The sequence below is a fragment of the Stenella coeruleoalba genome, assembly GCF_951394435.1.
Source record: "Stenella coeruleoalba genome assembly, chromosome: 17".
Taxonomy (NCBI): domain Eukaryota; kingdom Metazoa; phylum Chordata; class Mammalia; order Artiodactyla; family Delphinidae; genus Stenella; species Stenella coeruleoalba.
The window spans coordinates 64,493,841-64,508,184 of record NC_137163.1 but is presented as its reverse complement, the minus strand read 5'-3'; the positions used below and the strand labels follow the sequence as shown (position 1 = coordinate 64,508,184).

General features: G+C 47.8%; 1 protein-coding gene and 1 long non-coding RNA gene across 2 annotated transcripts in view; one reads left to right on the top strand and one right to left on the bottom strand.

Moving 5' to 3' along the window:
• Positions 1-2,900: 2,900 nt before the first annotated feature.
• Positions 2,901-4,687, bottom strand: MSC (musculin). The gene is made up of 2 exons (XM_079902437.1): positions 3,865-4,687; positions 2,901-3,012 (listed from the first exon to the last, which is right to left on the bottom strand). Exons 1-2 carry the CDS (start codon positions 4,372-4,374, stop codon positions 2,926-2,928), a joined length of 597 nt encoding a protein of 198 aa, XP_079758563.1. The 5' UTR covers positions 4,375-4,687; the 3' UTR covers positions 2,901-2,925.
• Positions 4,688-4,725: 38 nt separating this feature from the next.
• LOC307176405 overlaps positions 4,726-14,344 on the top strand; it is a 134,551-nt gene continuing 124,932 nt past the window's right edge. Inside the window, exons 1-4 of the long non-coding RNA XR_013824730.1 lie at positions 4,726-4,828; positions 5,209-5,263; positions 7,489-7,714; positions 8,249-11,151. This is a non-coding gene — a long non-coding RNA (uncharacterized lncRNA). The remainder of the gene's footprint in view (positions 4,829-5,208; positions 5,264-7,488; positions 7,715-8,248; positions 11,152-14,344) is intronic.

The window sequence follows — 14,344 nt, the reverse complement described above, 5'->3', positions numbered from 1 at the left end:
TCTTGACATTGGACTTTTTACAGAAACCATGGAGCAAAAAATTCTCGAGAAAGTATTTTTTCTTCTCTATAAATTATCAGATTATCAAGTGCAATAAAAAATGAGTTTGCAGAGAACAACATTCTGGGTATGTGAGTCAGTGAAAGCACCCCCTTATTTGGGATGGGAGCAGAGTAGGGGCAGAAAATCTGTGGGTTTGACCCTGAAGTGTCCTGAAAGAATATAATTATAGTAACAAAATATTTTTTATTTATGAAAATGTGCCCTAATATTTCCTTGTTTATTCAAATGCTTTTTCTTATCTGTATTCACCACAAATATAGTCTCTCTTTTTTTTTTTCTTTTCTTTCTGTTTCTGTTTCTGCTCTGGTGGGGCACTTCTCTCTCACTGTTTTAATCCAGGCATTTCAAAACAGGACCTAGTCTTAAAGACCGGATTCCTGAAATGTCCCACCTGTTTCAAGTGTCCTCATTTGCCGAAGCCTCCCCTCCCTTTTCCTTTAGTTATCAGTCAGCCTTTAGGGGCGTTGCTCACTGCCTTAGAAGGGTTGCTTAAATATTATCACATTCGTAACTGACGGCAATCTTCCAAGGTGGCCACTGTTATTACCCCATTTTGTAGACAGGGAAACTGAGGCGGAGTGGGGTTGCACAGGGTCACTAGTCTGGGGGGTGGCAGAGCTTGGATTCCAGGCTTGGTTCTGCAGACCTTCAGGTTCACCTTAACAAGATACAACAATGCCTCCTTTTCTTGAAAAGGACCTCATTTCCTGGAAGCTTTGGAAAAGATCTTGACTCGGAGCTGGCTTCGAGCAGACGCCCCACCCCCAAGAAGCCTGGCTTCCAGTGCTTACAAAAGGCCTGAGTGCCTTTAACCACCGTGATGAGGTTTTCTGTAACTAGTTACTCCCAAGTTCTCCTTTAACCAGAGCGCCCTGCTGAAACCCCCTGCTGACTTCTGCCACTGAAGACTGGATCCCCACCGGGTATGAACAAAGGCCCAAGAAAATGGTGCCAGAAAGCAGTTCTCCGGAGCTTGGGTTCGGTTTAGTTCAACACAGGAAACCATGTTCCCTCACCTCACTCTCACCTCCTAAACTCCAGCTGTAATTTCTCTGTCTGGGCAAGAAAACTGCCTTTCAACTTCATAAAATAATGGACACACCCCAAATCAGGCAGTTGTTTAGGTAGTTCTAGCCTTCACACTTTTCTAAAGTTTCTAAAGTTTCTACAAAGAGAATGCTCCTTTAAAAAAGACCTGTGTTTAGAAAACCATGTGATGGGTTTCCCAAGTTATTACTTCCTGCGTAAACTGCAGGTAGTTACGTCAAAAAGTCTATATAAACAATATTTGAAAAAAAGAAACGCTCGACTGAAGTACAAATTGGCGCCTTGTATTGTGGTTTTATTCTGCTAGTTAGACCTGAGACCCATCCTTCTCTTCCGGTATGTGGGCCTGTAAGGGGTTCTTGAACTACTTGCAATTGTTAGCACTGGTTTAGGCTGGAGAAATCGTAGTGTATGTGTGTGTGTGTGTGTGTGTGTGTGTAAAAGAAAAAAGTGCACATATATTACTTTGAAGAGTGTATACCTTTCAACGTGGCTCAGGCCCCAAAAGGTTCTTAGGGCCTAACAAGCCTCCAGTTCCTGCCTTCCAGTAACCCTTGCCTTGAGAAGATGAATCATAGAAAGAGAGTTACGCTTGAAGTTGCAGTGATCTACATGTGATCAACCCCCTCGGCCGACAATGACCTAATCCCCGTCCAGAGCCAAGAGGGCACCTTTAAATTAATTCCCAGACCAAACTCAGTCAAGGGCAACAAAGACCACATTCTGACGCCCCAGGGGCACTCGGTTTTCACAACGCGTTTTATTATTCATACAAAAATAAATTTATTTACATTTGCTAATTACTGCGGTAGTGCGGCCTGGCGCAGCGGCGCGTTCCCCCGGAGCAGGGTCACTAGGTACGCAACAGCCTCGGCGGCCCGCCCCGCCGGAGGAAGAACGTGGACGCCGAGAGGCAGTGTTGGAGGCGGGGGCCACCCCAAGCGGGGAGGCCAGCTGGGGACAGTCAGGAGTGGGGGGGAGGGGAGCTGCAAGTAGGTGTGGGAGGAGGGAGCAGAGGGAGGCGCGGAAGGAGACCCGAGCCGGCTTCAGTGGGGAGAGCCGGATGGGAGGCTCAAGCCTAGAAGGGGAGGGGGGAGACGGAAGCCAGGTTACGGAGAGATGGGCGCCTGGGGGGAGTGAGAGGCGTGACCGCACCTGAAAGCCGAACCGCCAGGGCCACTCCTGGCAAACCCAGCTGAGTTGGTCTCAGAAAGCGCGCCTCCACCTCTCCCCGAGCGGAGACTGCATCGTGTGCCCGCCAGGAGGGCGCTGCCCCGTGGGATACAAACCTGGCCCAGGTGTGCCACAATCTCTTTGCAACTTAAAGACGCGCCCCAGGTAGGTCTCACGTGAAGACCTCCGTCTTTGAAGCCGATTGTCGAGAGCGCGCTCTAACAATTACCTAACCGCGAAAGGCCTGGGCTGCGCGGACTCGTGCCATCACCCACGTACATCTGGCTCAGCCTGGGAACGAACGCCCAGGCGGCTGCGCGCTGGGCTCAGACTGCAACGCCGGCGTTAGTCTACACTGCTAAAGCCCGAGGTTGGAGCTGGGTCCGCGTGTAAAGTGTCGTCGCCCAAACCCGCGGCAGCCTAGCCGTCCGCACCTGCGACGACGGCCGCGCCGCGGAACCCTGGGGCTCTGCACCCAACGCCCGCCACCTGTCGAGTTCACAGTCCCGGGGTGGAAGTCTAGGAGAATCCAATGGAACTGTCCTCCCATTCTTGGGAGTTCTCACGCTCTCTCCCTTCTCTCCCTGACTCCCAAACACACTCGCTTAACCAATAATCCCTTCAAGTGAGTTCGAGTTCGATCTAAGCAGTGGTTCCACATAATCTGTTGGCTGCGGAAACTTCCTTGGTGTCAGAGTCGGGTCGTCCCGAGACCACAAATGGCCATGTCTGTAAAATCAAAAAGAGCATCAGATACTGGAGGAGAAACGACCGTTTCAAACCGAAACCGCTCTCCAAACGGAACCCTGGAATATCCCCGGCTTTGAGTAGCTCAGATTTTATCAGTATTCTGGGAATCTGCGTGTCTTCTCTCTAAACTAAGACTTTAACTTTACTGTATTTTGATCACGTGAGACGGGAGGTGTCCGTCCATGCTGTCCTCACGATGATTCCGCGAAATTTGCATGAATTTGGAATTCTGTTGCTTAGTTCCCTTCCCCCAACACACACACACACACACACACACACACACACACACCAATCAGCCATTCGCTCCAAATAGGAACTGGGATATGATCTTTCTCAAGCCTGGAGAATTGGCAGGTCGGAAAGGGACTTTCCAGACAAATCCCGTTTGGGGAAACCTCTGCTGTTCTTCAAGAATTGAAAAACCCAAAGGCTTTCGAAAAGAGATCGGCCTTCCCTCCTTCCTTTCAGAAAGTAAGGCTTGTTGATTCAAACCTGTCTGACGTTTAGCTGGAAAAAGCTAGGAAGGGAGATTTGCCAATCAATCTACAACGGGACAGAGGACTCAGATGGAACTTAGATTTAGCCCGGAAGCAGGATATTAGACAATAGCTGTCACTGGGTGATGCAAACACAGAAGGGTGGATGGTTCTCCTCCAGGAAAATGGCTGGCCCCTCCGGTGATCTGGGAGAAACTAAACTGGCCTCCTCACCACCCATACCGGAAACCCCCTACCCCCGGTTTTCCCCAGCGGTCAGACTCTGCCCGGCACCCGGGAGCGCGCCGGGCATCTCTCGGCCGCCCGCCCCGGGCCTCGCGCGCCGGGCCCCTACCAGGTTCACCGGGTGCACGTAGCCGTTCTCGTAGCGGTCCTCCTGCAGCAGCTGCCGCAGGTGCGCGATGTAACTGGAAGCCAGCCGGAGCGTGTCCAGCTTGGAAAGCTTGGTGTCGGGGGGCACCCAGGGCAGGCTGGTCTTGAGCCTGGAGAAGGCTTTGCTCAGCACGCGCATCCGGGCGCGCTCGCGGGCGTTGGCCGCGTTCCTCTGCGACTGCTTGCACTCGGCCGCCGAGCCCTTGGGCGGGAGGGGCTTCTTGCCACCGCCGCCCCCCGCCACCCCGGGCCGTTTCCTCTTGCAGCCTCCGGCGCCGCCGGCCGCTCCCAGCGTACAGCGCTCTTCCTCGCCGTCGGGGTCTTCCTCCTCCGCGGACGAGTTGTCACTGGGTGAGATGTAGCTGCGCTCGGCGCCGCGGAGGGGCGGCCTCTTGGAGACGGGGACCGGGTACCCGCGCTGCAGCTCCCGCAGCTCCATCTCCTCGGGGTCGCTCCCCGAGCTGGTGGACATCGCCGTGTCCCCCACGCCCCCGCCTTCCGCCCCCAGGCCAGTCTCGCGGCCTCCGCCTTCCGCTCCCTCGCGGAGGCGGGGGCCAGGCTGAGCTCTGGTGAGGACCAGAGACCCGGGTCGGGAAGCGCGGAGCCCAGAGAACGAGCCCCGCCGCTGACCCGGGAGAGCGTGGCCGAGAAGTCGTCGCCCGGGCCCAGGCTCGGCGCGCACCACGGCGCGCAGCGCCTTTTGACAGGACTATTTATCTGTACTCCTCGGAAGAAACCACCCAGGGCAAAGAAGAGGGGGTTGGAAAGGGGGGCAAGAGGTGGGGCGGGGGCGTGGAAGGGGTGGGGACCATTTTCAGAGTGCAGAGGATCTGCTGGTGGAGGCGGGGAAGGGACGTCTCTGTTGAGCCGGGATTTGGGCCCCTGTCCCCGACGGACCCATCAAGTGCGAGATGACTGTGCGCAGGGTGAGTGAAGGAGGGGACCTTGTTCGTACCCATGTACCCAACCCATTTCCACCCCGCGACTGATCTTAGCGATGGCGAAGGTTTCCAGACACGTGGAAACCCCAGGATCGCGACCTCTGCTTCTTTCCCGAGTCTTTTCAGCAGAACAGTATTTTCCAAGTTCATCACTCATAACGTCTGACTGCCTATTCAAGCCTGGCCCGACAAAAGAGTAAAAGCAAAACAAGCAGGCAACACCAAACAGTCCGCGAGTTACCTCTCATCTCTCTCCCCTCCTTTCCTTTAACTTCGCTGTATGATTTCCAGAGCGCTTTCATCTACATTGGTTCCTTTCATTTTCAGACATCTGTGACTTAAATGTTATTATCTCCACTTTGCAGAACTTGAAGCTAAGCCGCAGAGATATTAAATAAAGGACCCCAAATCAACAGGCTGGTAAGTAGAATATGGACTCAAAATCCGTGAGTAGAATCCCTGGACCCTCGGTATTCCAGTCGCTACACGCCTCCCCGCCGCACAGCACAGATGCTTATATTTGCTATTTTTTGCTGTCTTGAGAGTTCCATGTGTTAATTTTGTTTTTAACACCACCGTGCGTAAGATAGAGGATCCTGCCCAGCGGTTGAGTTATAGTCTAGGGACTCGATGACTATTTTAGATGGTATGTTGAAGAGCGCGCTCCTGGATGCAGGATGTAAGTCAACACAATCGTCCAAAGTAAAATACAAAAACAAAAAACCCCCGACAAAACGGCACCTAGAAGTATGCCCCTCAAAGGAGACAAGCCATAACTGCGGTCTTATCGTTTTCTCACTCGAAGGGCCTTTGCAATACGTGGTCTGGGGATGTGTACTTCATTTTGGAAGTGGACACCAATGGCCAGCTATCGAATGCGTGCTGTGTGCCAGGCACTGCATTAGGCGCCCTGTGCCTGCCCACTGAGTAATTGAAACAAACACACAAAACTAAAACAACAACAAAATAATTCAAACCCTATGAGGTTGGGTTGGCGTTAGTTACTCCGTTCTGAGGAAACTGAATCTTCACACCCGAATTAGGTGTTTACTGTCCTTTCCCTACAAGCCCACAGCTTCCCAAGCTGAGCGAAGCTTAAGGAGAGACTGATGGGCAGTTAGCTGGGGACGGAGCGGGCAGAAGTCGCGGCTCCTCCAGCAGAACAAATGCGCCCGGCTCCATGCCTGAAGGGCCGCAACAGGTGGCTGGCCCGGGCTGACTTCATCACTCAGGCATCATCGTTCCACCTTCGTCTCCCAGGCCAGGCCTCCCCCGTGGGGGTGTTTCGCCAAACCCTTCCCGCTCGCCGCCGTTTGCAGAGGTTTTCTCCCGGTATATTTTGTCATTTGGTTGGGAGGCGGGGGTGGAGAGTAGGGGGAGGGGCTCCTTTGGGATCAGTTGAGTAAAAAGATCGCTCGCTCTCAGTTCTCTCTGGTCTGGGAAAACGCAGGGTATACTTGACAGAGCGTAGACATCGTTCCTGAAACGCTTGAACTTGAACTTGACTCTAGGTGCGCCAGGTGAAGGAGAAAAGCAAAAAAAAAAAAAAAAAAAAAAAAAAGAGAGAGAGAGAGAGAAGGGGGAGCAAATAAATATAAAGAGGAGATCTCAGGCAGCTTTTTGCATCGCCTATTGATGACTTGAAGCTATCAGCATAAATACAGAGTCTCACACATTAGAGGCAGGCATATAGGTTTTAAAAATCGAGATTGTTTATACAGGTGCAGAACAAAGTCTTTTCTTTAGAAAAGATTAATGGCAGGGAGAGCGCTAGATTTTCTCTAAACAGTCGCAAAAACTGTACCCAGCCTCAACGCGAAGTGGGTCATGGCCAGTTTCTTTTCCTTGAAGGAACTGCCTGACCCCAAGGATTCTTTTTTTTTTTATATATAGCTCTTTCCTTTTTCCTTCTTTTTTCTTTTCCCTTCCTCCCTCCCTTCCTTCCTTCCTTCCTCTCTCCCTCCCCTCTCTTCTTCCCTTTCTCCCTCTGATCTCTTTCAAGAAAGACAGCTATTTTCTCTATTTTCTTTTATCTTGTTTTCATTTCCCCTTTCACTCCATTTCTTTCTAGTTACATTTTTATTCTTTCACTCTTTTTTTCAAGTTGCAGACTCCTAATGAAGATTAAGAAATGTATCTTCATCTACATTTCATGTTAGTATATAACTACAGTTTGCTTTAACAGGTTTGTAATGACATCTGACATTCGTCACCTCTTTAGACTTTCAAAATGCTTTTACTTTTCCTTCTCTCTCAGTGATTACAAAAACCCCGTGAGCTGAACAGTGCAAGTATAACTATCTCTTTTGAAAAACCTGTCGTTTTAATTGTTTTGGCAACTTCCCAAGTGAATATTGCAAACGAACACTGCAAATGAATAATGAAATCTTTACTTTTGTATTTTTTCTCAAAGTTTTATAAAATAAACTCGTATTTTTGAAAAGTTCTATATTTACAGAAAAGTCATAAAGATAGTACAGAGAGTTCTCATATATTTCACACCCAGTTTCCCCTATAATTAATATCTTACATTAGTAAGGTATATTTGTCACAATTAATGAACCAATATTGCTACATTATGATTAATGACATTCCACACTTTACTCCTATTTCCTTTTTTACCTGATGCCCTTTTTCTGTTCCAGGATCCCATTGTAATAATCAACCTTGATAGTCTGTAATTGATGATTTGACATCTTGAAGTCATGCCAAAACTGTTGACGTCCCTACCACCCCTGTGGTTTTACAGCACACAGAAATCATATTACTAACCTTCCAACTACTAAATAAAGAAGTGGTGGGGAGTTGTCTGGTGGGGATGTCCCCTACTTAGCAGGAAGCAAATACAGATGTTGGAGTTTGTGTTGGAAGGTTAGTACTTTTGTATTTTAAAAAAGCACGTTGAAAGCAATTCCTATCTGCCCATGCTTTACAACCTTTTATATTTGTAACACAAATATACAGTTGTCTATGGTATATATTGATGATTTTGAAATTCTTTAAGATGTTCTCTTTAAGTATGCAGTGGGAGGTGGGGTTAAAGTTACAGTCTCAAACATTAATACATTTAATAATAATTAATAAATTAATAATCCTGGCTCTCCTGCTTATTAGCTGTATGACCTTTGGCAATTTACTTTTTCTGAGGCTTAGATTACTGATCAGTATAATATGAAATATCTAACTTGTTGTGAGGAAGGGGGAGTATATGAGCAATTGCCCAGGCCACAGCCTGATGCACTGGAGAAAATCAATAAATCCTAGTTATTTTTATTACTATGAACTGCCTTGCCCAACATCACACACCTAATAAAGTGTCAGGGCCCAGAACTGACCCAGGTTTTGTACACCACGGCTTGATGTGGATTTCAGACAGCACAAGATGTTTCTTTGCTTTAACTGCAGGCTTCTAGGGTGTGAAGTGCATGGTCCCCTTGCCGGACAATTTCCACAGGCCTCATAAGAGACATCACGGAGGGAAAATGGATGGGACTGCATCAGAAACTTTCTTTCTCCAAGTTTTCTCACCATAAAGTCACAGCACTTCTCCAAGCCTCACTTCCCCTATTTGAAAACTGGGATAAAACTCCTAAATCAGTAACTGAAAAGGATTAAATGAGATTGTGGAGAAGCAGCACGCTAAGTGTAACAGAGAAAAGGTGCTTAATTTGCTAAAATAAAAAAAAAATGTAGACTTTGGTTTTTAAAAAGGGAGAATGAGGTGGATTATAATTACAGACCATAGAAAAGAAGGCCATTTAATGCCACCTTCCCCTTCCTCCGAAGTAAATACTGGGTAAGGAAGTGTAAAGTTGGTCAGGTCAAGTGGGTTTAGAGTTTGTTTGCGGGTGGGAGGTGGATACCAAGTCAAAGCATGTGGTAAGTAGGTGCTTAAGAAATGTTTGTTGTTGGAATGCATTTCCCATATGTCTTTCCTGGTGGTGTCTCCCCAGAGCCTCCTGATGTTCTGGGTTTGTCCAGTTGGCTGAAGAAATTGCCCACACCTTTGACCTAGAAAAACAAAGAGTCTAGACCAGCACTGTCCAATATGGATGTCACCAGCCACATGAGGTGATTGAGCACTTGGAATGTGGCTAGTCATGTACAGTATTGTAAAATACACACCGGATATTGAAGACAATATGAAGAAAAGAATGTAAAATATCTCACTAATTTTTTTTTAAATATATGTCAAACGATGATGATAGTTTTGATATACTGGGTTAAAGGAAGTATATTTTACCATTAAAAATAAATTATAAATTTTTACCGTTAAAAATTTTAAAAATGACCGTTGCTTTGTATTTTTACTATGTGGCTACTAGAAATTGGGAATTACAGATGTGGCTCGCATTATATTTCTATTGGATAATTCAGGGATTAACGAGGCAATTGTGCACTGAGTGTCTAGTGTTTGCTGTGGCAGGTGTTGGTGAGCCAGTCTCCCGCCCACTCGGAAGGCACATTCTCGTGGGAAAAAGCACCATAATGCGGGAAGCACACATTACAGCACGTCTGCTCTCACTAATCCCTGTCATCTCGGCTGCATCTCTCCACGTGTACCCGACCCCGTCTAATCCCTCCAACCCTAGAACACGCTGAGAAACGCTTCCAGTTGGTTTGGATTTCCGCAGCTCGTTGCACTGGGAAAATTTACAATGAGGCGTCCATTCCCCAGGCAGGATGGCCACCCCGCGGACACCGACCAGGGCTCCAGTGCTCAGAGCAACCCTGGGTACCGAGTACTACGCCCAGGCCCGGAAGCTGCAAGTTCCGGGTTAAGCGGTGCGCACGTCACGTGGTATACGGATCACGTGATACGCCGTCTCACGGGGACGGGGAGGGGTCACGTGGGGGGCGTAGGTTTAGGCCCGCCACGTTTCTTTGTCTCGCGAAGCCGGAGCTGGCTTGTGTTCCGGGGTTGTCCCCAGGCTGCCTGACCTGGAAGGAAAGGAACTCCTGGCTCCTGTCTTCCCGCCATCCACGTGGTCAGGTATCTGAGGGAACAGTGAAGCTCGCGGGAGGAGGTCTCTGTCACCCAGGACACAGGCGGCCCTCCCCCGCTCGTTTATCTAAGATTTGCGACCAGATTTTTGCCTCCTTGGAGCCCCGTGAGGCCTTAGCGTTTAGACAGGCCAGGGCCTGGACACATCAGGTGTGCAGAGGCTGAAGGTAGAAAGGCCCGAGTTAAGAATGAAAAAGGAGCACACAACATTGTTAATCAACTATACTCTAATATAAAATTAAAATTTTTTTTTTTTTTTTTGCGGTACGCGGGCCTCTCACTGTTGTGGCCTCTCCCGCCGTGGAGCACAGGCTCCGGACACGCAGGCCCAGCGGCCATGGCTCACGGGCCCAGCCGCTCCGCGGCATGTGGGATCTTCCAGGACCGGGGCACGAACCAGTGTCCCCTGCATCGGCAGGCGGACTCTCAACCACTGCGCCACCAGGGAAGCCCTAAAATTAGAATTTTTAAAAAATGAAGAAGGAGAGAGGAAAGGTGATAAGACTCAGAGACCTCATTTTCTCTGCCATTTAGGACAGAAGGAAAAAAATCATCATTGATCGTCTCGTCAACTAAAACGCAGGTGACTTTGAAAAAGATTTTTGTTTTTTTAAAGCAATTTGTGTGGGAGCCAATGCCAAGGCGTAACTGTTCTGCAAACCCCAGATAAGGAATAGAAAGCTGCGGGGCTTCTGCAAATGACTTTGAATGCTCCATTAACAGAGATAAGTAGCTCCACCCTCAAGAAGAAAAGCCCCGTGGCACAGCTTCCAGAGGCTTGTCTGCAGAATCCCTGGACTTCACTCGTTTGGAGGATCCTGAAGGGCGAGCTGGGCTGGGCTGTGGCTCATGGGTCTGATAGCAATCTTATTTTTAAAAATCCCTCGAGACAGCCTTTCATTCTTAGGCAAAAGCTAAGAAACTCTGTCTTAGAAGTTTTTTCTTTTACTGTTGATTTTTATCGGCAGTACTTTGGAAGTGTGAAAATACGCCATTACCAAAACAGCCCTTGAAATGTAGCACACAGCTCTGGTTTCCAGTATGTGGTCCCAAGCCTTGGATTTAATTGTGGAGTTAACCTGGGAGAGAATGACATTCTGCCATGTGGCACGTACTGGAAAAAAGCCCCTCTGCTGTGGACATTAGGAGATCTCTGCCTATCAGCTCCGTGGCCTTGGGCCACTTGCTGGCCTTCTTGGAGCTGTTTCTCTGTTTGTAGCCCACCTCTCCAGTGGTGACGAGGGTCAACAAGATTGCCCGGCAGCGCGCAGGCTCTCCTGGAAAGTATAGAACATGGTACAAGGTCAGTTATTACATTATTGTCCTCATTCTCTCTCCTAGGGGCTCATTCTTCTCCTACCCCCTCACCCAGTAGTCGGACCTGCGCAGTGTCACTCTCGTTTTAGTAGCCCTCCACCCTCTACCCCTTTCCCCGCAGTGCCTCATCCCCTATAGAACATCAAGTGAAAACAAAATGCCGCCTGGCGCCAGAAGGAAGTTCTCTTGTAATAGATACTTTGTGGTGTCAGAGAGAAGGGATTCTGTGCACTTTGTCAACCGGTGCCTTAAAATCTTATGTAAAAGCGGGCCTGGCTTATTTACATACAAGTTTTGCTTCCCTAGCCCCAAGCCCTTTTAAGGTCCAATTCTGAAGTGAGCTCTCATAACATCAGAGAACAGGGAGGTGTTGGGGGCAATGTGCGCACTTTTTCTTGATTTGTTTTTTCCTTTGGATTATTTGTGCTGCTTTGCCCAATTAGCAAGGATAATGAGGCAGTTAGCTTGCAGAGGAGGCTGCTACGTTTTCGCTGTAGGTTTCGGTCTCCAAGAGAACTCCTTGAGGATGTTGGAAACAGAATTGCATAAGATATCCTCATGCCGGTTTCATCACCCTGCCACTACTCCTTAGATTGCCACATTCAGGCAACTTCCTTTCGGCAAGACAGTCGAGGAATTAAAATAAACAATAAGAAAACGAAAAGACTAAACGGTCAACTCAATAAAGGCGGAGACTGTGCCTTGTTCAGCTGGGTATTCCCAGATGCCTAGCACTACCTGTGAAAGGTACTACCTAAATATTCGGTGACGAAAATCATTTGCAAACACGTGAGCACAATCTAGTATTCACCCATAATTAACGGGAGACACACACTGAAACCATTATTTGCCCTTCATTTAACCAACTCAGTCCAATGTGCTCTACCCCACTATCAGCCCTTACAGAGATCCAGTTCCATTTCTCATTAACTGAATGGATGATATATAGCTATGATCTATATCATAATGTAAGAGATGTCTATGTACTTACACTATACTTGCCACAACTCCAGCGTTCATCCTAAATAACTGAAGAATTACGTGTAATGTAAACATCCCAGCAATAAGAGTTCTTATAAAAATGAAACCTGGCTTTAAAAACTGTAACTGCTCTTCCTGATTGGAAGAAAATCAGAACTTTGATACAATTTCAGGGGATCACAGATCTACAGAGCCTCCGATTAAACCTTTATCATAGAGTAAGGGGAGAATGGAGCCCTAAAAGGCCCACCCATTTAATGGGTGAGTAGAGAGGGGGGATTCAGAGAAAGAAAGACAGTCATCAGAGAGGTGAGACGAAACCAAGAGTAGTGTTTTTGAGAGCAAGGGAGGGGTTTCCGGAAATAATGGGTGGGGACTTCCAGTTGAAGTGGTATGGTAAGGTCACATTTTGAAGCTTCTCTTGTACTCTAAACACATGGCAATAAGAGTTAAAGTGTAACAGTAGGAAACTAAAAAGACATAACCATGTTCAGAAGCAACAAAAATACCTCTGTGGACTAGGAGTAGAACAGAAACCGAAGGTTGAGTGGGGTCGAAGCTCCTGGCAAATCCCTGGGGGATCCTCCAGGCAGGAGAGTCCAGGAGTTGAGTTCCTTTGCAGAAAGGGGGGACATAACTGGCCCATGCGAGGAGGGAGACTGGCCTGTGTCACTGCCTAAATTAGGATTCTGGAGCAGGGCTACACCTTAGTGAATGCAGCCACTGGGGAAACAAAAGAAAGCAAGCCCAGTCAGCGTATTGGCTCTGTGACCGGATCACTTTCAATTGTTTTTTCTCTTAATTGTGGGTCACCGTTTCCCACTTCTTTGCATGCCTGGTGACTTTTGTTTGGAGGCCAGACATCGTGAATTTTGCCTGTTGGGTGCTGGATATCTGTGTTTCCTCATAAATATTATCGATCTTTGTTCTGGGATGAAGTTAAGTTACTTGGAAATAGTGTAATCCTTTCCAGTCTTGCTTTTAAGATCAGTAGAAGGAATCAGCCGTGCTCCTTCTGAGGCTAATTTTTCCCTCTACTGAGGCAAGACTCTTCTGAGCACTCAACCTAAAGCCCTGTGAATCATGAGATTTTCCAGTCTGGCTGGAGCAGGTATTATTCCTGGCCCTGTGTGAGTACCTGACTCACACCTGACTTTAATCTTTTTTGGTGGGAATTCCTTCAGCCTCAGGTAGTTTCCTCTATGCTTGTGCTGATCAGCTGAAAACTCCGGACGGACCCTCTGCAGATCTCTGGAGTTCTCTCTCTGTGCAGCTCCCTTCTCTCTGGTCCTCTGTTCTGTGAATTCTAGCTGCCTCGTTCTCTCTGCTCTCTCAGCTCTGTCGTCTCCACTCAGGGGGCCTGCCTGGATTCTCCCTTTCTGCTCCTCAGCCTGGAAACTTCTTCGGTGGCAACAGCTGGGGCAGCTGTAGCAATGACAGGGCTTTTCTTGTTTGTTTCCCATCTCTTAGGGTCCACTGCCTTTTACTGCCTCATGCCCCGTGTTTGGAGAACCATTGTTTCGTACATACATTTTGCCTGTTGTGTGGTTGTTTGAGGCAGAGAGGTGAGTCTTATCTCTGGAAGTCAATTTCGGCCACAAGTGGAAGTCTTTGGAATTACACCTTAGTAGGAAACTAGTTTTTTTTTGTTTTGTTTTTAAGGGTTAGAGTTGCTTAAGGATGCTTATATTTTGAGGAAGAAATTAAAGATATTAAAAATGTGAGAAACAGAAGGGAATAGTGATGGGCCAAGTTCCCACGGGAGGTGGAAGGAGATGGGGGGGTAGCTTTGACGAGCAAAAGATACACCCCTTTGCCTGAAATGAGTCAAAAATCAATAATGTAGGATGCCACCGTAGATCAGGAGAGGTTTCTTATGGGAAGAGGTTAGCCCCTGATGGGCTTTGTTTGCTCAGTGGAGTATACCTCAAGGTTATCAGTGTAGGATAGGTGAATAGGCATGAGGTATCCAGGTTAACAGAAGTGGGAAATGTGAGGAGCAGCCATTTTGGGGAATGGAAGTAAGGACCGGGTAGGTAAGGAAAAGTCTTTCAAAGCAGTGTTAAGGGCCCTGATAACTTTGACACATTAACAAATGTGAAGTTTTCTAGCACAGTGGTTGATATGTAATGGTTATTAGTTAGAAATAGTTGAATCTTGATGATAAGATTCCCTGTTTACATCTCTGGTAACAAGAA